The sequence below is a fragment of the Silene latifolia genome, chromosome 6 (genome assembly GCF_048544455.1).
Source record: "Silene latifolia isolate original U9 population chromosome 6, ASM4854445v1, whole genome shotgun sequence".
Classification (NCBI taxonomy): domain Eukaryota; kingdom Viridiplantae; phylum Streptophyta; class Magnoliopsida; order Caryophyllales; family Caryophyllaceae; genus Silene; species Silene latifolia.
This window is the reverse complement of record NC_133531.1, coordinates 31,024,911-31,051,274: the sequence shown is the minus strand read 5'-3', so window position 1 is coordinate 31,051,274 and position 26,364 is coordinate 31,024,911. Positions and strand designations below refer to the sequence as shown.

At 40.2% G+C, this 26,364-nt stretch overlaps 1 protein-coding gene across 1 annotated transcript in view; it reads right to left on the bottom strand.

The window, feature by feature from the left end:
* The window catches only part of LOC141587938 (protein FAR1-RELATED SEQUENCE 5-like), a 61,806-nt gene extending 40,589 nt beyond the window's left edge, over positions 1-21,217 (bottom strand). The window contains exons 1-2 of the mRNA XM_074409401.1: positions 21,055-21,217; positions 11,168-11,545 (exon numbers count right to left, since the gene is read on the bottom strand). Coding sequence (XP_074265502.1) covers positions 11,168-11,545; positions 21,055-21,217 — 541 coding nt within the window. The remainder of the gene's footprint in view (positions 1-11,167; positions 11,546-21,054) is intronic.
* Positions 21,218-26,364: the final 5,147 nt, after the last annotated feature.

Sequence of the window (26,364 nt, the reverse complement as noted above, 5' to 3'; positions counted from 1 at the left end):
TCAAACGATGATATCTCCCTCGTTTCACGACGAAAATTCGATTTAAAAGATGTTTTGGAAACTAGAAAGAGAGGAGAAGAGGGATATCAAAGCAACCCCTGCTCGTTTTGAGTTATTGGGCACGAAAAATGAGCACAAACAGAACTGGACAGACAAGAAGAAACCGCGAAAACAGAGTGTTATTTCACTCTGTTTTTCGAGGGATTTCGTGTGCTCTCAAGGGCAATTTGGCTCGTAATTCTTTATCTAATGTATAGATGGATGTTATGTGGTTAATTAGGAACAAGAAACTCGAGTTTTTATGGAGGTTTGATGGAGGAACGAGTGGGTTTTCGAAGAGGACACACAAACAGTTTTAGTTTGTGTGTCGGTTTTGTTTAGGGTTTTTGGGAGGCAATTAGGGTTTGTTTCTGAGGTTTAAAGCTTATGGGTGATGGTAGGATGTATGTAGAACTTAGAGGAATGAATGTATAGTGAAGGGGTGGTATTTATAAGGAGTTAAAGTAGGGTAAAAGAGAGGGAGAGGCAGTCGGGCTTGCTCACGCATAGCTGCTGTCCAGCAGCTTTGGGGGGTTTTCTAGGGTTCGTTTGGGGGGTTTTCTTGGTGGTTAAGGTAAGGTAATATGGGTAGGATATTAGGGTATGGGTTAGGGTTAATAGGCACGGGTTTTGGTGGTATTTGGAGCGGGTTTTGGACTCGGGTTTAAGCTGCGAAACAGGGGGGGCTGCTGTTTGTTGCGGGCTGTTTAGGGGTGATTTGGGGCACGATTTGGGCCATGGTTATGGGGTTCGAACTGGGGTTGGATGGGTAGTGGTCTAGGTTGGTTAGTGTACTCGAGATTTGTGCCAATTCGTGAAGAAAACGGGCTCAAAAACCGAGCTAAAATCGAGCTCAAAAACACATGTTCAAAACGAGTTCTTTTCGATTTTCAAATCGATTTTTCAAATCAAATCACACATTAAAATAAATGATTTTTCAAACCAAATATACTCATAAAATGATTTTTCAAATCAATTATTTATTTTATTTTCAATAAAATAAACTTGGGAAAATAAATTCAAAATAAAATAAATTAAATTAAATTTACCTAAAAAACCATAATTTAAATATCATTTAAATTAATAAAATGAACTCACTTAAAAAAACATTAATTTAAATATCATTTAAATTAATAAAATGAATTCACTTAAAAAAACATTAATTTAAATATCATTTAAATTAATAGAATACTTCATCGACGACGCCCATTCTACCTCGTAAACGAGCTCCAAATAATGACAATGACAACTAAAGAATACATGTGTCCTATCATCATCGGGTGTTTGTCGGGTTCTCTATAAATTCCAATATCGACGGATACGGGTATCTACAGATAGATATGAAGAACTCATCCTCCTGGATAAACGTAGGCTACGTGCCTTGTATAATGTCCAAACATATCAAGCACGTATCAAATGAGCTTTCAACAAAAGGGTTAGGCCAAGGAACATCAAAGAAGGAGACTTAGTGCTCAAATCGGTTAGAGCTCTTCTACCTATTGACCCACGGGGAAAATTCAAACCTAATTGGGCCGGACCATTTCTAGTCAAATCCATACTCCCAGGGGGTGCGGTTAGAATCACAGACCTAGATGGGAATGAGTTTTCAAACCCAACAAACCTTGACCAACTAAAACGGTACTATGCCTAGAATAGAAACAAAAACGCGCCTCGCGTAACCCCACGTGTCGCTCTTGTGGCACTAAATAAACGGCCCCTGGCCAAGCTGAAATAAGCTAATGTCACTGTGCTCTTGCATTTTGACAAATTTGTCATCCTCGTATCATCAAATAAACTAAATTTGCACCTTCGGAGTAAGCAAAAAGCTCATGCTTATTTTCTAAGTTCATTACAAGCTCTTTCTTAGAATTATTATTCTTTTACATTTACTCGAACTACGCGCAAGGGTTTGATTTCATTTTTTTAAGTGATTACGTAGGCAATCCTTCACAGGATTCAACCCGTTATATCTAAAATGTAAATAGAAGGACATTTGCATTGCATTTGGAATTCGACAAGAATAATAAATAGAAAATCACAACGGTTTCATAACCACTTAACATTTTTTTTATTTCATCCATTTTCTAATAATAATAGTAAGCTACATAATAAAAATAGAATAGGCTAGGATTCTAAAAAACCCCACCTTTTTATTACAATAATAATAATAATAATCAAATAATAAATAAAGACTCGGGCTATTCCTCCATCTTCCCCTTGCCCTTGTCATTCTTGTCATATTTCTTGTCACGACCTCGAGCCGGACGCTCTTGCGCCACTTCAGACCTAATCACCAACGGTCTTTCTCGAGGCCTAGCTTTTCCATTCTTGCCAACCACCATTTCCGCGACAGGAGTAGTCTTTGGTTTCTTCGAAGGATGAATGACTTGAAAAACGGCTTCTTCCTCTCCCTCAGTCAAGTGCTTTTCTTTCTCTTTCTCTACCTCGTGCACCTTGTAGTCAACGGGCTCGCGCTTCCTCAATCTCTCGCGCTCTTCCGGAGTAGTAGCCTTTCTCCATCGCAGATAAGAATCCGACACCCACAAGGCATTAGCGGAGAAATTCAAGAACCACATGTTTCTTTGAGCCCATTTAATGGCCCACTCTCTTCGGCTCTACGTAGTAAGCGCCATAGCAGTCTGCGGGATGGTATCAAGCTTCGGGATCGTCCGTTTCAGCCCAACTTGTCTCATCAGCCTTTCCGGGAAGATGCACACCATAAACTCCAATCCAGGAATGCGCACGGACCTAGTGGGATCCAAAGAAGACACTCCGTGTGGATTTGAGGTGCCACCACGTGCACGACCCACCTAATCAACGGGCCATCATCGCTCTTCAGTTTGTTCTTCCAGTAATCACAGACTCGAGTGAAGTCCACCATGTACAACCTCGTCCTCATCGCAATCGAGCGGGCATGATAGGAAAGCACATGAACTGGGGGCTCGATCAATCGGAGCCGTTCCATAAGCCAAACCTACCAAAAGCGGGTATTAGACAACAAGCGAAAAAACAAAAAAAAAAAAAAACAACGAAAAAAAAGAAAAAAAAAAGAAGAAGAAAGAAAAAAATGTGTCTTTTACCTGCAGAATGACGGGGCTTCCCAAATACGGTAGATCACGGTTGGATTTCCTATTGTCCAAACCCAAAAGAATCTCTCCTAAGCATAAGCAAGCTGGGCTCCTGCGCAGCTCAATTTGCTCAACAAGGCCCAGAAGACGGGGATCACCTCTCAAGTCTTCATCAACATGCCCTTGGAAGACATACACATGTAACAAGCAAAAGCCAAATGCCCTCCGCCTAGCAACATGAGAAACGGTGGGGTCGGCCCTGTTGATGAATCGATCTATGAAGTCCAACATCCTCACGCCTTTCGAAGTCACTAGACGGTCCACCTCAAGTCTAGTCAATCCAAGCAAGTCTCTAAATTTGCTCTTGTACCCTTGCGAAGTAGAAGGAATGGCAGACAAGTGTTCGGGATCCCACCCACCAATAGCGGCAATTTCTTCAGGAAATGGGCAAATATCACCTCCAGGGAACGCAAAAACATGGTAACTCGGGTCCCAATAGTCAAGACAAGCATCCAAGAACGGTTTAACAACCTTGATGAGTTTTAAACTCAACAAAGACCCAAAATTATAAGCACCCATATCATGTTTCTCCATGTTCGAAAATTCGTTGGTCCATTCCTTCAAACGAATCTCCAAAGTATTCATGATGAAAAGATTATTTTGAGAATTTCGTGTAATTAGACGAAGAAGAGACGGAAGATTTGTGTGAATAAAAGCTCCATCGACGTTTCTATTTATACTAATTTCTGTTTCCAAAAATCCGTCAGAGCTGAACACCTTGGGAACAGGCGCAGCACCTGCTGCGCCTCTTCAAAGTGACGCAACTCATGCTGCACCTCTTCCTCAGCTTCACTTCTGTGATTTTCCGCGTTGGATCTTTCCTAATTCCATGACGAATAATTTCCTATTCCTACGGGTTATTATTTTGGTAAATACGAGAAGATTACCATATTTCGGGTTTCCTAATTTCGCGGGCACGCATTTCGAGGCGACATCAACATTTTCACCATTTTACCACACTTGCACATTTTCATTTTAGGAAATATTTTTCATTCTCATTTTAGGAAATAATTTTAATTCATCATTTTAGGAAATAATTTTCGTTTTAATCCATTTTAATTTTACATTTCTCATTTAATTCATTTATTTTAGAAAATAGTTTTCAATTTACCGAATTTTAACATTTATATATTAATTTTAATTTCTCAATTTCATTTCTACATTCCTAACTTACAGATTTCTGTTTTTTTTTTTCTTTTTTTAGAGGTAACCCTCCCTACCGTCCGGTCATTTTCCGCCAATTTTTTGCATTTTTTTGCATTTTTGCATCTTTTGAGTCATTCGTTTTGCGTTAATTAAGGCCATATGTATATACAAATGTATGTTTTGCGTGATTTCTATGTAAATTTCGGCAGCATGACGGCGTAAACCGTCATCTACCAAACCTGTTCAAAACTAACCTGCAGATACAAGCAACACAACCCAGCAGCAAAGGCTCTCAAGCCATCCTATATACACCAAACAAGGGAAATGTACAATAAACTGGGGGCTCTCGCCCCAAACAAAGTCCAAAAATGTCCAAAATCAATGTCCAAATGTGCAAGTTTACAAAAGCTACACAAAACTACTGCTGGTCGCCCTCCAACTCTCCAACCCTTGCCGCAAGAACGGCAATCTCGGCGTCCCGAACCTCGAGCTCCCTCAACAAGCGAGCTGTCTCCTCCCAAGACTAGGTCAACTCTCGCTCCAGCTCGCGGTCACCCTGTAAACAACAACAAAATTGGCTCATGTCAATCGTCTCAAGCAAAGTTGGAAAATCAAAATTCAAAAATGGAATAGGCATAAGGTTCATACCAGACGACCTCGACCGCCGACAAGTGCCTTGACGGCAGTAGCTCGCAGCCGGTTGGCCACCCTCCACAACACCACAAACCGAGACGGCGCAACCTGCATTTCCAAAAAGAAATTCTCAACAATTGAACAAACTCAATCAAATGTGTTCTTACACAGAAGTTATACGAAGTTAGAGGCTCACCCTCCGAATCAGATGCTGCCAGTCGTCCAGGCCAGCATCCGTCACAGCTACGTCAAAATCACGCAGCTCGGAGATCGTCGTCCTCCCGGTCGCGTCAGTGTACTCGAGGGTCTCGAGGTACTCTGGGGGCTCGATGCCCGCCGCCTCGACCTCCTGCAAAGTCAAATATTTCTCATTAATTGATGATCCTTCATCATAATTCTCAAAATCAAGTCAAGAGGAAGAGTAAAAGATGCTCACCACTACCGGCCGACGCCAACCTCCCGCGAGAGGAACGCGAGGTAGTCCTCGCCGGGAAGAAGGAGCGTCACCACCGGCACCGGCCAAGTCCGCCTCCTCTCTCGCCTCGAAGGCTCCTCGAACATCGTCTGGGAGGATCGACGGAACCGTCAACACGTCCCGAGAGCACCGACAAGCCAAGCGCTCGCCCAAGTACCACACCGGACCCATCGACGTCCTCGGCGATCGGCTCGAGCTCCCAGGTCGAAGGACCTCGCCCACAAAGGAGGCGTGTCGGCGTACTCCGCCCAAGGTCCAGGCACCCTTTGTGACAAGATAAACGAGGATCATTCCTATGATCAATTAAAAGACAATATAAGAAGCAAATGAATATAAGCAAGATACTTTTTGTCCGGCCCAACCAAGAGCGTTCACATCCCGCCGTAGGTGACACCGTGAGAAGAACGCTTGCTCTTCGCCTGGCACATCACCCAATCCCTCACCACGGGATAGGCCTTCTCAGCCGGCTCTGTCCTCTTGGGCGCGAGGCCGGGAAGTAGAAGTACACCCACACTGCGAAGCAATATAGTTAATGACGATCTTTCGTAATTTGATAAGGAAAGGAATTGATTTCGGTCTAAAGGAAGGTTCATACCTCCGGAGTAGTCCAGTCCTCTGACACCGGGAGAAGTCCCCTTCTCCATCAACTCCAGACGAACCATGGCCCTCATGAAGCGGATGAGGACCGCAAAACCAGCTGATGACCAGTCCCAACGCCCTAGGGAACTCGGATCGAGAAAGGAAGGGAATAAGCTTCGTCGACTCCTCCCGCCCTTATCTCCGAGGTAAATCGAAGACGAAACCACAGAGCCACAAACGAGCCCCTCTTTCACCAGACAGGAGGAGGAGCCGTCTCCCTCCCGTCAATCGTCACGGCACAGGATCTTTCCCGCAAAGTAGTCTCGAACGTAGGAGTGGGCACCAAACCCGACAGACTTTGTGATGTGCCTTCGACGACAAGTTCCAGCCGATCAATCTCCTCGCCTCGGCCGAGTCCACCGTCATAGCGATCTCCGCCACTCCACCTCCTCGGACCCACACGGCGGACGGAAATCATGCCGTAGTCCTCTGCAGAGTGACTCCCACCTCACCGAAAGGCATGTGAAACGTGGAAGTCGTGTCCCGAATCGGTCAAGCGCGGAACAGGCTAAGGTTAGCCCGCGACTTCCTCTTCACGATATCCCTCCAGGCTGCACCAAAGGACCGAACGCTCCACGCTCGATCATGGCCCGCTCCTCGCGCAATGCCGCTCGTAGTGCTCCATTTGTCGTGTAGCCCGAGAACGACGATGTTCGGCCTCCTATTGTGATTTGAAATAAAAGCTATCTTTAGTTTTGAATGAAATTTGAAAGAGATGTGAACAAATGAATGAAAGAGGATGAGTAATGAGTAGTGAATTCCTATTTACCAAGCTCTTCTCCGTCCTGTAGGACAGGTGACCCTCTGCGGCCCACAGCAGGTGCCTACTCTCCCAAATCTCAACCCACGCAGGAGCTCCTCTCAGCTGACGACCTTCTCGCCCAACGTTGGCCCGTCTCGGGGCCTCCTCCTCCTCGACAGCCTCCTCCTCGTGGACCTCGTCCCCAGCAGCCATCACCGCGGCGGTGAAGGCCTGCTCTAAAGCCTCCTCGACAGTAGCAACGTCTATCTTCATGGGAGCTCTCCCAGAAGTAGAAGCTACATCACCTGCAATATTAAAGCAAATTTAGGCCGCGTCACGTGACGACAAGCCTTGGTTAAGGGATTTTCGAGCCTTCGGAAGCCCTGAAATCGCTCTTTTCTCGCCATCTTTGGCCACATTCTCACCAACTCAATCACTCATGTGGTAATTTGGGTCAAGTCAAGCCTAATGTGAAGCCTAGTTCCGGGTTCGAGTCGAAATTTCGGCAGCATTTCGTTATAACGGCGGCTATGCCCTAGAAAGTGTCCTGAAAAAGCCGTCACAAACCAAAATTCCGAGATGGTAGAAAGTTTACCCATCATTCAAGGATCCCAAATATCAAGTTTCATCGCAAATGGGCAATCCTAAGGCTATTTTCGAAGCAATTTACGGTTTAGCTGTGAAACCGTCTCAAATTTCACTCAAAGGCTCAAAACTCAACGAAAATTCAAGACAAATACATGGTTATGTTCCTTATGTTACCAATTATCCATTTCTAATGTCAATTTGACAAGGCAAATGCATTTGGGGGAAAAGCCCCAAATTTTCGATCAATTGGGTCATAAACCCTAATTTTTTCGACTCAAAATTGAGCAAATATAGACGATTAATGCAAGAATGAGACACATACCTCGATTAGTCATGATTAATGCAAGCTTTTGGATCAAACCTTGGCAGAAATGGTGAAGATTTGAGAGAGAATATGTGAAATTGTGTTTCGAAATAACAATGAACATAAGCCTCTGATTATCGCGTTTTTACGCAGAAAAAACACTTTGGGGAATAGACGCAGCAGGCGCTGCGCCTCTTCCAAGAGACGCAGCTCTTGCTGCGCCTCTTCCTTGTGTTCCCTCCATACGGATTTTCAAAAATTCGTTATGAGTTCGTTATTTGTGGGCCCATCTTTGGTGCGCCTCTTCCCCGATGCTATTTTATCCTTTTGGTCCGTTTGACGATTTTCTTTCATTCCGGCCCGCATTTCCAAGCCAGCAGCAGACTGTTGCATATTATTTATTTCTTCCAAAGACCTTTTGCTTGTCACAACGAGCATTTATTCCTTCACAGAATTCGACACGCCTTCATTATGTTTCCCGACGAGAGTAAGCGGATACACTTTCCCTCTCATGACATGAAGAATAATTCCCAATCATGCCTCCAGCGAGAGTAAGCGGACGTACTGTCCCTCTCAAGACATGAAGGTTAACGTCTACCTAAGCAGATTTCTCCTCAGCGGTTCCCTTTGTGTCCCGCTACTCGCAATTATTTCTCGAAGACTACCCAGCAGACCTTCTTTCGGCGAGTTCCACTTTGTGTCCCGCTAATCACCTTATTTAGTCCTTACGCCCGATCTTCGCTCAACGGCTCCCATGTACCTCCGGAAACATCTCGAGAAAGAAGTCTCAGATATGGTCTCTTCTTATGGCTGGCGAGCCTCCTTACGTAGTCTAATGGACTTTAAATGACCCTCCCCGATAGTCGACAGACTCTAAAATGTTCCCGACGACAGGTCCTTGGTTCAGACCCCTTGAGCCGCCTCGCGTCGCCATAGTCGTCAGGTTGTAATCTTCGATTGACCTGATGGCTATACTTTGACTTTCGCCTTGTCCAAGCCTCAGTCAAAGTGGGGGCTCTGTAGATACCTCATTTCTGCACCTCTCGCAAACCACCCGGTGATGATTGGGCCGCATGTTTGGTACGCGGAACGATTTGTGACAATTCGTAAGATTATCGTCAAGTGATTGCTCAAATATTAATGTCTACCTCTTAGTTGTCATCTACGTGCCGATACGGTCGTTTTGTGATAATTAGAGTACATTTGAGTCAAGCCTAAAACCGTCTCCATTTTTCGATAATTAGTTAAATCCGAGTCGGAATGTTCTGGAATGTTCCGGATATTTCTATTCCATATTTCACAATCTTTATCTTTTGGTAAACAATTTCCCGTGATATTCACATAAGATATTAAGGAAAACCGAATTATTCCGTCCTACCATAACTTAAACACGGAAATCTTTCTTCCGCAGGAGGAAACCACTTGGGAACAGACGCAGCAGGTGCTGCGCCTCTTCCAAGAGACGCAGTGGCTGCTGCGCCTCTTCCCAGTCCTTTCTGCGTAATTTTCGTATCTTTTTCATATCTTTCCGAGATTCACTTTCAAAGAGTCTCCGAAACCCTAATTCCTCCACGTGATTAGTATAAATAGGAGCCTTCGCTCCTCATATTTCTCACGCGAGTGTCCGCCCTTCTCTTCTCCCTTTGCATTCTAGACCTTTGTTCTTACTTTTTGGCGTCTATGTGCTTGAACATTCGACCACGTAAGCTCGGATCCTTCTGAGTACCAGCCTCGTTTGCATGACCGACCAATTTGACCAACTCCACATCAATCAACTTAATTAATCTAATCGTTTTCCTCTTACGAGGGCACTTTCTTTGCATCCGCGTCGAGCATCACTAATCGATATCTTAGTCCTTCTCGTTTCGTCAACATGTAAGTCTGAGGGTGTATAATCTCTCTTTTATTTATTGTATTTTACTTATTGTATCACAATTGTAAGGTTTATGTCGAAAATACCTCGTTAAAACCGATTTCTAAACCATGCTTTAAAACCTCTTTTTACGGATTTCCAGTAGATAATCGTCGAGAAAGGACGCAGCAACTACTGCGCCTCTTCGAAGGAGCGCAGTACCTGCTGCGCCTCTTCGTAAGGCTGCCGCAGTTCCTGCTTCCTTTCTTCTTCGTTCATCCTCTGTAATTCGTTCGATTGTTATTTGTTTTCGTTGTTTGTTAACTCTTCGACTCAATAGTTTAATAATTTCGCATGTATATCATTAATCATCATCATTAGTTCGTATAATTCATTGTTAAACCCGACTTAAATCCCTTATAACCAATATTTGCGGGTTTTCGTCATTAAACTCAATTCGGGTTTTAGAGGTTCGATTCAATCAATATTGAGTCTCTGGAATTCGTCGTTGACATATTTGCACTTGTTATTCATCGTTTGTTCATCACGTTTGTCATTAATTTGTCATTAATTCATCATGTTTAGTCTATTTCATTCACTCATGTCACTAATCAATCATCCTTTCGTGTAAATTAATTAGTATATTCCGTCTCATCCGTGTTTTTTATTGTTTTATGACCCATTAATCATATGCAAATAACCTACTAATCACTTTCATCCGAGTAAATAATTTAATCAATCATTAAATTCACCAACGAGTATTAACAACACGCAATTCCGGCTTCACAGCCAGAATTCAGTTCAAGAACAGACGCAGCGTCTGCTGCGCTTTATTTCAAAGGACGCACTCTCTTGCGCTTTATTCGGCTGGTCTGTCCCTGAACTCCGTTGTTGCTTGACCTAGTTTATTTAGCCTACATTTAATTAACTATTATCCGTATTATCACCTTTTGATCTGTTCGTAATTTTATTCTTTTATTCTTTTTCTCAAATTATCCGTTTTAAAGGTATTTTCGACATAAATCGCCTAATCCAATGTAATTATTGTAATTTTCATTATTGTAATTTTCTTTTGTTGTATTTATCATTATTTATTGTGTCATTTGTATGCCTTCACATGTAATTGAACTTAAATCCAACTTCGACCTAATTGTTTGCTAACTTAATTGTTCACCGACTTAGTTAAATCTTCACATGTTAGGATTAAAACTTGGATGTTGCATTGCATGCATACAATCGACGATATATCGAGTACGAATAACTTCCCTAATCATTAGTAGAGGCCGCTATCGAGGCGGGCGGGATTAGGTGTTCGATCAAAAGAGCTTCCTAATACGTACCCTCACCCCTTACTCCAGATCTCTGTGAACATCCGTGTTCATTGGCATCCACGAGAGTCATTCTAGACATAGAATGCTAAGGGTAACGATTGCTTAGTGTTCATGTCTCTACTTTGTGTCTTAACATGACACGGGGTATTCGAACGGTTCCAATTTCCCATAAAAATTGGTGGCGACTCCATACAAAAATGCAAACGCTTGTTCCTCTTTCCTCCCAAGCGCCCCCGTGGGCCCCCCGCTGTCCACAACATGCACTTCAGTCATTGCCTTTATTAACTCACCCTCCGCTTCTGTAATTTTGCGTTCCGACCTATGATGATGCTGCCACTGGACGGGTGTGAAAGGATGATTATGCTCAAGCACGTGCTGCACTACCTCCCATAATCCATCAACATTTACTTTTGTCCTAACACAGGCTTCATATTTACAGCGAGTAATTGCTGCGTTCCTACTACTAACTTCATTCCCGTTCGCATGTACACCTTCACAAGAGCATCTAAAGTATATCTCAATCAGCGGCCTGTCTTTCACGTCAGCCCTACGAGATGTTGATTTCTTGATACTAAAGTCCTTAAGTTGCGAATGTTTCTTATACAAGCTGAAGATGTGCTCCCATTTTCTAGCTTTTATTCCAAGTAAACAACCTGATAAATCCGTACCTATGACAACATATATTAAGCATTGGTTAACAGGGGAACATTGAATGATAAACAACTTTACTAAGAATGTCACCATTTAAACATTATTAACACACAACATGCAGTCACATTTCAGACAAAAACAACTACATATCACACATATAATGGTCACATTTTCATGGTGCATAATAAGGTTATCATATTAAGTCAGAATGTAACTATTTTAAGTTGTAAACAAACAAAACATGTTGTCACCTTTCTTACTAAAACGTCTACATATCAGAGCTATCCTGGTCACATTGTAACATTTAATGAAAATGTAACCAACTTTAGTCATAATGTCACCATTTTATGCTTTTTAATACAAAACATGATGTCACACTTAATACTAAACTAACAACAAATGACGACTATAATGGTCACATTTTAGTAGAACATCAGAAGGTAACCATTTTCAGTGAGAATGTCACCATTTTAAGATGTAAATACACATGTCATGTTGTCACGTTGTTACTAAAACGTCTACATATTATAACTATCATGGTCACATTTTACAAGTAAATCAGAATGTAAGCAACTTTAGTCAAAGGTCACCATTTTAAGTTAAAAAATTCTCTCAAATTTCATACTAAAACCACTACATATCACAAGTATAATGGTCACATTTAATAGTACATCAGAAGGAAACAATATTCAGTTAGAATGTAACCATTATAAGTTGTTAACACACACAACTTGCTGACACGTTTCTGTAATACTCCGTATTTATGAGTCTTTGGGTACTCTATCGAGTAGGCCTTACTCTGTCGAGTAAGGGTGAGTTGCGTTTTAAAATAGTTTCTGACCTGTTGGGTACTCGATCGAGTAACTAGGATACTCGATCGAGTAAGGGGGTACTCGATCGAGTACCTTAGATACTCGATCGAGTAGCCGGTTTACGGGGAGTTTTTCTCGGGTTTTGTTAATTATGCGATTAAGATATATAACCTTTTTCCGTCATCATTCTAAACACTTTTCCAAAACCTAATTTACTGTCAAAGAGAGAAAGCCAGTACGTTCATCATCTTAATCGCATTGTTAGCAAATCCCGGAGTTTGGAAGGTCGGTTTTCATCGTTTGTTATACCGTTAAGATCCTTGCGTCAAGGGTAAGATCTATGTACCCATTAATCATATGCAAATAACCTACTAATCACTTTCATCCGAGTAAATAATTTAATCAATCATTAAATTCACCAACGAGTATTAACAACACGCAATTCCGGCCAGAGCAGGACCAGGTCGAAACGACGCGTCACGCCCTTGTAATACCCCGTATTTATGAGTCTTTGGGTACTCTATCGAGTAGGCCTTACTCTGTCGAGTAAGGGTGAGTTGCGTTTTAAAATAGTTTCGACTGTTGGGTACTCGATCGAGTAACTAGGATACTCGATCGAGTAAGGGGGCACTCGATCGAGTACCTTAGCTACTCGATCGAGTAGCTCAGCAATGAGTGATAATTCGACGGGTTTTGTTAATAACACGGATTAATATATAAATCTTTCCGTCACTTTCATAATACACTTTTACAAACCTAATAACATTAAAAGGGAGATTCAAGTTACGTTCTTCGCATTCATCCGTGTTGTTGACAAATCCCGGAGCTTGAGAGGTCGGATTCCATCGTTCTTTATACCTTTGTGATCCTTGCGTCGAGGGTAAGATCTACATACCAATTTTATAGTATTTCGTCAAGTTTCGTTAAACCCTAATTTTGGGATTGGGGTTTTGTGTTAGTTTTGTGATTGTTAGTAATTATGTGATTATATGTTAGGAGGAGGATTCGTAGAAAAGGATTTGTGATACAAATTTGTTGGGACCGTCGATTGTGTTCTTTGTTCGGGTAGGATTTCTACTCGGTATTAGTCCCATAATGGGATGATTGTTGATGTGTTGAGATTGATTGTTTGATATAGTAATTGTATTGTGATTGTGATTGTGATCGTTGTTCGTGGTTCGCGAGGCGTGGCCTCGGGCCGAGTGAGGTCACTTGCGGGAGTGGCTTCACGCCCTAGTTTCGCCTTCGTGGAACCCGCCACGAAGGGATGTGCACATTAATGGACCGGGTTATCGCTCATTTTGAGGAGCGGGGATTTGGTGGGTACGGCTGCGGTCCCCCATGGCGGGTGGTCCAGTGGACGATCGGTGATTGAGATTGTTGGAATTGGTGTGGTTGTGTGTGTGACGGTTAAGCTTTCTGTTTATCTTATTGTTGATATATATTGAGTTGTGTGATTAGTACTGACCCCGTTTAAATATTTTAAAAACTGTGGTGATCCATTCGGGGGTGGTGAGCAGTTATTGAGCAGGTATGATGTGATGCGTATGGGATAGCTGGGATGAGTCATCACGTGGCAGTTAGAAGTCTTCCATTTGTGTCGACGATGTTTTATAGCTTTGATAGTTTTAGCGAGTTGACCGTCCGAGGATCTTGTATTTCTTTTATCGTTTGGTATTGCTATGTAATCACTTTAAACTTTATTTACTTTTAAAGTTGTTTCGTTATTGTCTTATGAATATCATGCCTCGGGTAACCGAGATGGTGGCATCCTTATACCTGAGTGGTCCTGGTAAGACACTTGGAGTATAGGGGTGTTACAAATGGTATCAGAGCGACGATCCTGAAACCTGTAACCAATAAATCTAATGAATATAGGGAGTCAATTAAAATGAACCCGGGGTAAAGGTTATAGGAGCTAATGCAAAGGCTTGGGAGACGTCCTAAAGTCGCGAACTTGCCCTACAATTTTGAACCGGTCACATGGGGGGTGTATGTCAAGGTCGTATGCGTTGTTTGTTAGCTTGTGTGTGGATGTGATGAAGTATGTGTAATTGTTGGATGTTTGGAGTAGAAAGTTGAGAATGTGAAAGAAAGATGGATGAGATATATAGAACTGTTGTTGGAATGAGAAGCATGATGGATGATTCATAATGTGACATAATAATAACATGAGAATAGAAATGTTGTGTTGTATACGTATATTTTGTTTGCATAAAGTTGTATGATAAGTTTATGTACTTGTCCACGGTTGTTCATGTGTATATGTTGTAAGAAGTGTGTAGCTGTAATGGATGAATTGGTTGGAAGAGATTAAGTAAGTAATTGCATAAGAATATGAAATTCATGTGTGGAGCATGTTTATGTGGGTAATGGATTGTATAATGTTGCAATGTTAGTAACGTGTGAATAGGGGATTTTATGTCGTATATTATGTTATTGTGTACGTAAAGTTATAAAATAAAAGCATGTGGTAAATTGTGATTGACAAGTTAAATAATCTATGTGCATGATTAATGTTGTTGCTTGGCTTTTGAAAATAGTAACATATGATTATGAATACTGGTTTTATGAGTTTTGGACTGGTTTTGTTTGCTTGGTTGTTGTTTAAGTTGTTTGGAAGTAAAATCAAGTAGTTGTGTTTTTCGATTATAAAGAGGTTGTCTTTAAACTGTTATAACTTGAGATGCATAAATTATTTTAATGCGATTCCAATTGGAGGTGATAGCTTGTTCTTTTACGATTCTAACGATAGGTCACACGCCCAAAACGACCAAGAAATGAGTGAGTTATGACTGTTTTACGAAAACTGGACAGTGCTGAGAATTTGGGTACTCGATCGAGTAACTAGGACACTCGATCGAGTAATGGGGCACTCGATCGAGTACCTTAGCTACTCGATCGAGTAGCCCTGGTGATTTGTTTTACGTGCTTCTGATCTTCACCTACTCGATCGAGTAAGTCCCTTACTCGATCGAGTGGTTGTACTCGATCTAGTAACCCTGTTTTGGGTCATATGCTTACCCTTTGACTTCGTTGCATATTATGTTTAATTCAAAGGTGTTATTTTGCTTCTTTATGCATTGTTTTACATGTATGTTGGTCTTGATACGTAAGTTACCCAATCTTATGGTGTAGTGAGTGGCACCTGTAGTGAGTAGGAGTTCGGTTGGAGGACATGAGTTATATGTGTTGTGATAGATAGTGGAAAAAGAAAAGGAAGATTGGTATGGTTTATAGAGACATAGAGCATGTTTTGTGAGATGAGATGAGTGATATGTTTGTATGTTGAGTAATGTAAAAAGTAAGTGAATATGGACAAGGGATGATGTGAGTCTAAGGAACGTGAGAATGAAAGGATTGAGAGTAAGGATGTGGATAGTGGCAACTTGAGATGTGTAAAGAATTACGGAGGGAGATGGTTAGGAGTCGAGTGAGTCAAGAATATAAGCAGTGAAAGTTCGTTTTAAAGGGGTTGAGAAGAGTAGTATATAGTGAACTTTATGGAGACATGTTGCGAGGTGGATTGGTAGACAGTGAGTGAGTTTGGGAGATTTGGTTTATTAAGAGGTGAAACTACATGTGATTTCTTTGGGCATTTAACTGTATGAAATTAAATGAAGTTGTTTAAACAGTGAACGTTGATTTTATGGATAGGTTAGTGACAAGTGTGAGCGATAGCATAATAAGAGAAGATCCATGGTAAGAAAGAGTGAGATGATATCGACATGAAATAATGGGATTTGAGCTTTGGCGGAATGAGAAGGTAACCGGAGCACTAAAGAATTAGATAGAAGTAATAAGGAGTTGACCTATTAAATGGTATTGTTGAATGTGAAGAGAAAAAAAAGAGTAAAAAGTAAGCTAAGGAAAATTTTCACCGGAGTTATGTGAGATAAAGGTAAGGAATCATCGAAATGTGTGATATTATCATGAGGATCTTAGTTAATGGTCACATGGGAGTTTCAGGACAACATGATTAATAATGAGTTTCGAGGAATTAAGGGAGTAAGAGTTGGTGGAGTATTTACACGATATGAGATTTTTGGTGGAAAGTTAGATGACGATACAATTAAGATAGTATTGGGAATAATGTTGAGGTAATTTTGTTGATGGGTTTGATGTTCTTTATTTGGGGATGTTAACCAAAGATAGGAGAAAAAACCGTGTTATTTTGATATGAGTGTAAGAGGTTTGATATACGAGCGGTGGTGGTATTGTGGTGTTGTCACTAGTGGTTAAGGGTGATGATAGATAAGAAAGACAAGACGATCTAGAGAGGTTGATTTTACAAAGGCCGGATTGATATGTATGGTTGTAAAGGAGTATAAGATGTGGTTATACGAGGCGAGCGCTAGTGGTTGAATATTAATGGTATGGCATGAGGTGATGGTTATGCGAATGGGAAAATATGTTATGAGGGGCATATGAGTTAAGCTCGGGCGACAGGTAACCTTTATCGAGTGGTAACTTACGTGATCAGGATTGACTAGTTGGATGTGATTATGGGTCTATGATGTGTATAAATGTTTGTGTGAGGTTCTGACCTCACGAGAAGCGGTATGGTGTGATAGTTATAAAAATGTTATATGAATGTTTGTGATATATGTAGGGTACAACAATCTGATGGAATGAGGCTAAAAAGGTAATAATGTGATTGATCTGGCATGGATAGTTAAAATTGTATGTGTATGGATGATACTTGTTTATTCCGTGAAATGGTAAGGATGATGTTCATGAGATTATTATCTGTTTAATTCATATAACATGTTGCATTATGATTTAGTAAAGTGGATTTGAGTAAGTTTTTCTTGTCCGAGAAGTTATGTTGAGTCAGTGTTTATGGGACTGTGTAAGTTGTGATGACTATCGATGTGGTTGTGGTGCCTCGAGTGGTGATCCGGGCACGGTACCTAGTGTTGTGATGCGGGTATTTTCACATTGCGGTGTAGCTGTTGGTGGTGGTATTGTGATGTCGTCACCGGTTGTGGTGGAGTAGGCGGGATGATTATGATTCAAGTTTCGAAAGTACATACCAGTTACACATAAATTGTTGTTTTGTTTAATGTTGCTTCCTGTGAGTTTCAGTTTGTACGGATAGACAGTTGTTTTGTTTATTGATGTTTTCTTTACCAGGTTAAGTTTGAGAATGAGGGTAGAGTATGATATGAAAGAGAGTTGTACATGTTTTCGTTGTTGTCATGGTATAGTGACATTCTGTTGATGGGACACAGTTGTGAGAAGTTGATACAATAATTTTGATCTTGTTTTAAGTTGAGGCATCAGTAGTCATAGTCATGATCTGATATATGCAAGTGGTGCATAATCCTTTGTTGAGACAGTGAGTGTAGGGTGTTGAGTAATTAGTGTCGTGTTAAGTTATATATGAGTCTTGCGGTAATGGAAGAAATGAACTTGAGGATCTAGTGTGAGTGTACGTAACAAGTGTGGATCGTGAGTTATGCTTTTGACGATAAGAGTTTTATGTAGTTTATATAGAGAGGTGTGTCATGTTGCGGTAGTAGGGAACAAGTGAAGTTTTGGTTTAAGTTAAGGATTTTGTGGTATAGGTTAGGTGGTGTGACGAGTGAAGTGAAGTATGAGAGTCGTTTAAGTAAGAGAGCCTTGGATATGTGCATGGCGAGTGTTTAGGTTTTAGGTGGTTATCTTTGCCTTGCGGTGGTGATGAGGATAATGAAAAGATATATCTAGGATTTAGTATTAGTGAGTTACGAGGACGTAACATTTATCTTAAGAGAAGTAGGATGCGATAAAAGAGATTTTGATGGTTTTACATATGGTAGTATATTTGGAAGTAGAGTGTTGGTGTAGCATAAGGTATGGATTTGTATATGTTGTGGTTGATAGTGTTAAAAGGTCATGGACGTGCTTGTAGTAGTTCAATATTAGGAATGCGAGAATACTTCGATAGTGTTGACAGTTGGATGATGAGGTTTTGAGTGTGAGTAAACTTCGAGGACGAAGTTCCTTTTAAGGGTGGTAGAATGTAACATTCCGTTTTATGTTTATGTAGTTGGTTATGTATGGAGTTAGTGTCGGGAGAGTTTATGATGTAGTTGATACGACATCGTGAGCGAGGTGTGGAGGTAGGAATAGTTGGTAGAGTTGGTGTTAAGAGTTCATGGTTTCATGTTCTGTAAGTTGGGGTTTTGTTTTGAGTTCTTAGTAGCTTTGTTGCGTCTTGACCGAGTTAGTATGTTTGTTTTTATGTATGGGTTGAACTTCGGGGACGAAGTTCTTTTTAAGGAGGGAAGACTGTAATACTCCGTATTTATGAATCTTTGAGTACTCTATCGAGTAGGCCTTACTCTGTCGAGTAAGGGTGAGTTGCGTTTTAAAATAGTTTCTGACCTGTTGGGTACTCGATCGAGTAACTAGGATACTCGATCGAGTAAGGGGGCACTCGATCGAGTACTTTAGCTACTCGATCGAGTAGCTCGGTTAGCGAGTGATAATTCGACGGGTTTTGTTAATAACACGGATTAATATATAAATCTTTCCGTCACTTTCATAATACACTTTTACAAACCTAATAACATTAAAAGGGAGATTCAAGTTACGTTCTTCGCATTCATCCGTGTTGTTGACAAATCCCGGAGCTTGAGAGGTCGGATTCCATCGTTCTTTATACCTTTGTGATCCTTGCGTCGAGGGTAAGATCTACATACCAATTTTATAGTATTTCGTCAAGTTTCGTTAAACCCTAATTTTGGGATTGGAGGTTTTGTGTTAGTTTTGTGATTGTTAGTAATTATGTGATTATATGTTAGGAGGAGGATTCGTAGAAAAGGATTTGTGATAAATTTGTTGGGACCGTCGATTGTGTTCTTTGTTCCAGGTAGGATTTCTACTCGTATTAGTCCCATAATGGGATGATTGTTGATGTGTTGAGATTGATTGTTTGATATAGTAATTGTATTGTGATTCTGATTGTGATCGTTGTATCGTGGTTCGCGAGGCGTGGCCTCGGCGAGTGAGGTCACTTGCGGGAGTGGCTTCACGCCCTAGTTTCGCTTTTCGTGGAACCCGCCACAGAAGGGATGTGCACATTAATGGACGGGGTTATCGCTCATTATGAGGAGCGGGGATTTGGTGGGTACGGGTGCGGTCCCCCACTGGTAGGGTCTGGTCCGGTGGACGGTCGGTGATTGAGATTGTTGGAATTGGTGTGGTTGTGTGTGTGACGGTTAAACATCATTTATCTTATTGTTGATATATATTGAGTTGTGTGATTAGTACTGACCCCGTTTAAATGTTTTAAAAACTGTGGTGATCCATTCGGGAGTGGTGAGCAGTTATTGAGCGGGTATGATGTGATGCGTATGGGATAGCTGGGATGAGTCATCACGTGGCAGTTAGAAGTCTTCCGCTGTGTCAGACGATGTTTTATAGCTTTGATAGTTTTAGTAGTAGACCGTCTGAGGATCTTGTATTTCTTTTTATCAGTTTGGTATTGCTATGTAATCACTTTAAACTTTATTTACTTTTAAAGTTGTTTCGTTATTGTCTTATGAATATCATGCCTCGGGTAACCGAGATGGTGGCATCCTTATACCTGAGTGGTCCTGGTAAGGCACTTGGAGTATGGGAGTGTTACAGTTTCTTACTAAAACGTCTACATATCATGACTATCATGGTCACATTATAACAGAATATCAGAATGTAAACAACTTTAGTCATACTGTCACCATTTCAAGTTTAAATATTTATAGCTAAAACGTCTACATATCATGACTATCATGGTCACATTATAACAGAATATCAGAATGTAACCAAATTTAGTCATAGTGTCACCATTTTAAGTTTAAATATCTTCTAACATTTCATACTAATGCAACTACAAATCAGAACTACAATGGTCACATTTTAATAGTAAATCAGAAGGGAACCATATTCAGTCAGAATGTCACCATTATTAGTTGTAAACACACACTACTTGCTGTCAGGTTTCTTACTAAAACATCTACATATCATCACTATCAGGGTCACATTTTAACAATACATCGAAATGTAACCAACGTTAGTCATAATGTGACTAATTTAATTTAAAGGGTAATAGCTAAAACAAAAGAATGCGTTTTGACAAAATAATGCGTTTTGCTTAAAAGGGCAACACTGAATCCTAAAATGGTGACACTATATCGTAAAATGATAATCTGTTGAAAACGAATTTTGTGCGTCTGTCAAGTTAGCAGCTGTAAGCTTATGCACGGTTAATCTTCATCTTCAACTCCAACAACATCACAAGCTTGTCATTCACATAAAAAAAAAACTAATTCTGTATCTAATGAACAAAAGCTTAATAAATTGAACGATCAAATGAGCGAAAAATTCGCTTATATTCTGTCCCATGGTGTTTCCTTATGCACCTACCAATATTCATCTAAAAAATTTACCTAACATCTCATAAACACACAGATCTAAATCGTGAAAAATGTCATTCAAAAAAAACATGGTAAAAAATATACCTAAAATCTCATGAACACAAGATGAAAAAAAAAACTTCATAAATACAATCCTTTATGCAAGTAAATATGAAAAATTAACCTAAAATCATCCAGCAAAATCATGAAGAACACAAAGATTGCATATTTATGCGAGAAAATTAAAAAAAAAAAATCAAACAATTTAATGATTATTGAATATCGTCCAATCAAAACATCACCATAATCAAAACAAAATAAAAAACAAACCTTTGCACATCAACATCGTCGCAAAATCATCGTCTTTACCATCAAATAATTCAAACTCAGCAGTCTCAACATTACCAGAATCCGGTGCAGGCTGAGCGGTCTCAAAATCAACAATTTGTTGATTATTATCATCCTCCATTGCCGAGTTCTCATCCATACCCATGGTGTTGTGAGAAAATTTTTAAGCGATGATTATGATTGTGATAATTTGCATGAATATTTGATGATAATTATGAATTCTTCTTTAGAAAACCATCAACAATGTGATTAAAAAATGGAAATTTGAATGAATGTTTAGGGTGTTAGGGTTGAGGAAAGTGAAAACATGGGAGGAGTAAGGTCATACATCATCAGGAATTTGGGACGTAAAGTTTGATTTGGTGGAGGATTTCATGCAAGATGGCATTTAATGCTAATGTATCTCTTGTTCCCTACTCAAACCCCACCACTAATTTTATATATTATTTGTTTGACCCACCCATATGCACTACCCGGCTCATTTACAACAATGTGGTATCGATTTACCTCGTCTCTTGTTTGTGACGGATAGCGTCCGTCACAAACAAGAATTTGTGATCAACAACAAGAATTTGTGATCAAAATTATCTCATTATCCTTTATCCTATTACTAGTTTTACACCCGTATAAAAAATGCACGGGTTGCTTTTCAAAAATACAAGCAAAATATAATTATATGTTATATAAAAATATCTTTATAAAATTAATTTAAATAAATTGAAGAAATCGATAAAAAAAATCGATCACCAAGTATGATCGAAAACTTATACGGAGTATTTAGGTAATTTTTGAAAGTTTATACTCCGTATTGGATTAGTACTTTCTGGTAAGGACTAAGGAGTAAAAATGTAGTATAATGTATGGTTTGTTGTATTAAATTTAGAATAAGTAAAAATAAAAATCTCATCATTTAAAAACTTTGTTGTATAAAGTGAGAATGAGTAATTAAATTGAAGTATAAAACATGGGTGGCCCACATAATTTTTTTTTTTTCAATCCCTTAAAATAGGGAACCAATAGAAACTCTTTAAAAATCCTAGCCTTTATACTAGGTAGATTTTTTATTTTATTTTATTTTTGATAAGGTAAAGAAATTAGGTTAATCGAAATTAACCTATGACATCCTCGCGGATGAGAGCGGTAAAAGAAAGACAAAGACTCTCAAATTATTATAGTAGAACCAACATAGTCGGGGCAAAAATAAAATTCTCAAACGAAAGTCGGAACCTTTAAAAGCCCGATAAAAGAAGAAAAACAAAAATTAATCCAGAGACGTAAGAGAAAAAATAGATCAAGATCCAAACAAACCCAAAAGCAAGAGTAGAATAACTATAAAAATAGAGCTCCTCTCTCTAGAAAAAAAAAAAGCTCCTTCTTCTCTCTAAATTTTTAGAGAGATAGTGAGAATGAAAAATAAAATTGAGATTTCTCTCTTTTTTCTAGCCTTTTCCTTGAAAATGGTAAACACAAGTTTTTCTCTTTTCTAGCTATCTCTTCCTTTCTTCTCTTAGAGCAGATTTTTCAGTTAATTTTCTGGTTTTATTTTTTACCTTCTTTAAAATTTGATGGTTTGTACTCTCCATATTTAGCACTAGAGGGTTACTTACAATCATACATCTTTAGCTTTAAGGTTTAAAATAGGCCGGAATTTAAACAGAATACCTTATGAGGTTTAATCTCATGAATGGATTTCAGCAAAATTCTATATTAGAAATTGTTTTTTAGTTTTTTTGGTTGTTTTCTCCATTTTCATTTGTTGATTTGAAATGGAGATCTGAATCTTTAACACTCTTTTTTTTTTTTTTTTTTTGCGGGAAAAACTCCCGAATGGGTTATATCATATCAATATAATCATGGAAAATAGCATCAACAATGTGTTGAGGGGCATCCTCAGACCAAAAACGCCTCCCCACCAACCACGAACTCGAATGGGCTAACAAATGTGCCACACAATTCGACTCCCGTCTAACAAAAGAGAAAACAACCGAACTAAAACTATTACATAAATGGAAAATATCATCATAGATGCGGAAAATGTCCGCTCTTCCCTTCTTCTTGTCCCGGAGGTCGTTGATAACTGATAAACAGTCACGCTCCACAATAATCCTCGTATGTCCCATGCTCCTAGCCTCCTTCATGCCAAGCACTATAGCCTCCGCTCCCGCCCTCTTCACCTCTCGAGCCCCGTGCTCCTGGACCACCACTGCCCACACCAGCTCACCACCAGAACTTCTAGCCACCGCTCCGAACCCCGTCCCCATACCTTCGACCACCCCATGCATCCGTATTAATCTTTACCACCCCCTCCTCAGGCCATCCTCCGCCATCAGCACACCGTTCCTCCCTTCTGACCAAACCCACCCCTATCCTCCTACCCCTCGCAACCCCCATGTTATCCACAGCAACCTCCTCACCCCTTTTCCTCCCCTGCGCCTCATCTAACTCCCTAAGCAGCTCCTGCACTCTCCGTACCACCACCTCGCAATGCCGAGGGCTCTCATCAAAGATAGCAGCATTTCTTCTCTCCCAAATCGCCCAACAAGTTAGCATGAACACCATCAAAACTCTTTCTTGATGTTTAGAGTATTGGTGTGAATTTTTTCTTTTGCATCATTCGGAGGAGGAGATATGCTTTCCTTTGTTTGTCTCCACTCTCCTCAGTTTCATTTACTGCATATCTTTAGTTTTTTTATTATTTGTTTTTCTTTTTTCTTCTTTTTGTCATGTTTCCTGTGGGATTGCAAAGTTTCAAGAGACTTTTTTGAAAGTTTTTATTTGTACTCTTTGTTTCCCTTATTTTTATGATTTGGGTAATTTGAAAGTTTTTGACTTTCGATTACCGCTCAAATCCGTGAGGATGTTATAGGTCAATTTCGATTGACCTAGTTTCCTTTCCTTATAAAAAAAAAAATACCTATAAAATACTCAAAAGAACAAGAAAGCTAAAGTAGAAAGTATCAAGCAAAGCAAATAGATTGCTTTCGTCACATTCACTGATGGTTAATGACTTAGACTATTCAAGCCTTTTCGAAGCAGTTTCGCTTCCAGTTAATGACTTGGGCTAAAATAATCAAAACATGAAATTAAAACTCAAAAAATGTTCTAGAAAACTGCATGACTTCTTGATTTATACCTTTAATCTTAAGATAAATGACTAAATATAGCTCTCCTGGGCTAAAATGGAGAGCAAATAAAGTCGGATCTTAGTTGCGGTATAAAATTTCTGAAAAAAAAGGATACAAGAAAAAATGTTCTATGGAAAGAGATGAAGAAATGAGAGTAAGAAGATCAAGAAGATAATCAAAACCCATTTCTTATTTCTATACATTTGGTACTATTTTAGAGAATTTTCTCCCTCTAAAATTGTGAGAGAGAGACTCCCTTTTCATAAATTCAACTTGTCTCATTATCCTATTTGATCGGCTTGAACCATACTATTTGGGCGTGACAGTGAAAACCCGGCATAACTACAAGCTTTTCTCTACCTACAATTCGAAGCTACAAATAAAGTCTTCGACAAGTTCGACATATTTATCCCGCAACCAAGGCCCGATAATGTTGAGATATGTATACAGTGGCTCCCTCTTCCGCATGGGTGGATCCAATTAATTACTGATGGAGCATCGAAGGGTAACCCAAGCCCAGCGGGAGATGGTGACGAGATGAAACGGGTAATATCATTACTGCTTATTATTTCTCCAGTGTCATTTGTTGTCTATGAAGGCTGAACTACTGGCCTTACTCGCTGGTTTAGAAAGGGCTAAGACACTTCGTCTAACAAAGCTGCTGATTCATATGGATAATTCTCCTTACGTCAAGCTTATTTTAAAGGACCAACTAGTTAGCAAGAACTTGAAATTTATCGTCAAACGGTGTCAAGATTTACTAAGAGAAACTCACTGGACGATCAAGTTAGAGCACGCCTACAGGGAAGCTAACTGTAACACCCCCTCATACCAAGGTACCTTACCAAGGACTACCCTAGCATGAAAGACTGTTACCATCTCGGTTGCCCGAGGTTGGAATATCACAGAGAACAATCCAAAACACATTTATTAAAGTACGAAGGAGTAAAGTTTACATAATCTCAAACAGCTAGTCTTGCTTGTAACGGGCTAATCCCGTCACAAGCTTGTGACATCTCACAAAAAGGGAGAGGGGACAAGGTGGGGCACCCCCCATGTGCTTCCCCACTAACCTCTCATGGGTCATTTGTGAGAGGAAATGGTATCCGTCACAAATTTGTGACGGATATCGCCGTCACAAATGAGAATTTGTGAATCTCAAAATCCGACACCAAAGTACTATCATAAATCCGTCAACTACCAAAGACAACTAAAACTCTTAACAGCGGAAGCTAAGCTTGTGTGGTGACTCCCCAAGACTGCCCAAAAGCTAAACGACTGCATCACCTATCACAATCTGCTCACCATCCCCGAATGGATCACCACAGATTTTACAAAACAACAACGGAGTCAGTTACTGAATAATTAAAGTAAGACAAATACATTAAGGTAATCAGCTAATCAACATCCACCTCCGTCTCCCAATCACACACAGTCACTCACTACACACCGAGGTGTGTAGCCCTGCCAGATTACCCATCGCAACAGGTAATCCTCGCCACCAGTGGGGGACCGTAGCCAATCCCCATCTAAACCCCGCTCATCAACGAGCGATAACCCTGTCCATTAATGTGCACATCCTCTCATGTGGCGGGTTCCACAGAGGGCGAAACTAGGGCATGAAGCCACTCTCGCAAGTGACTCCACTCACCCGAGGACGCACCTCGCGAACTGTTATCATCAACAACCATCACAACTCCAACACCCAACTCCAACTCCGAGATCAACAGATAATCACAACAACAATTACCACAATCGCAACACAAACTTAAATCAATTAAACAGGAACTGAGTAAGGAAACCCTACCTTCGCACAACTGCAAGAAACACAAGCAAGCGATCTATAACGGCTCCTCTACGAAGTCTTCGCCTAACAACAATCACATAACAACAATCACTGTATGCAAAACCCCATTTACCCAAATCATAATTAAAGTCAAACCCTAAAAGATTAACCAACGAATTATAGGAACGAGGACTTACCGACAATGAAACAAAGGATGAATGCACTTGCTAACGATCACACACACACACACTAGGGAGAGATTTGGAGAGGATTAAAGCGTCGTTGAGTGATTAGGTTTTGTAAAAGTGTAATTAGAAACTGATTTACGTTTTTATATAACTCTAATCATTTCCAAATCAAATCGCGGAAATAACACTCAAC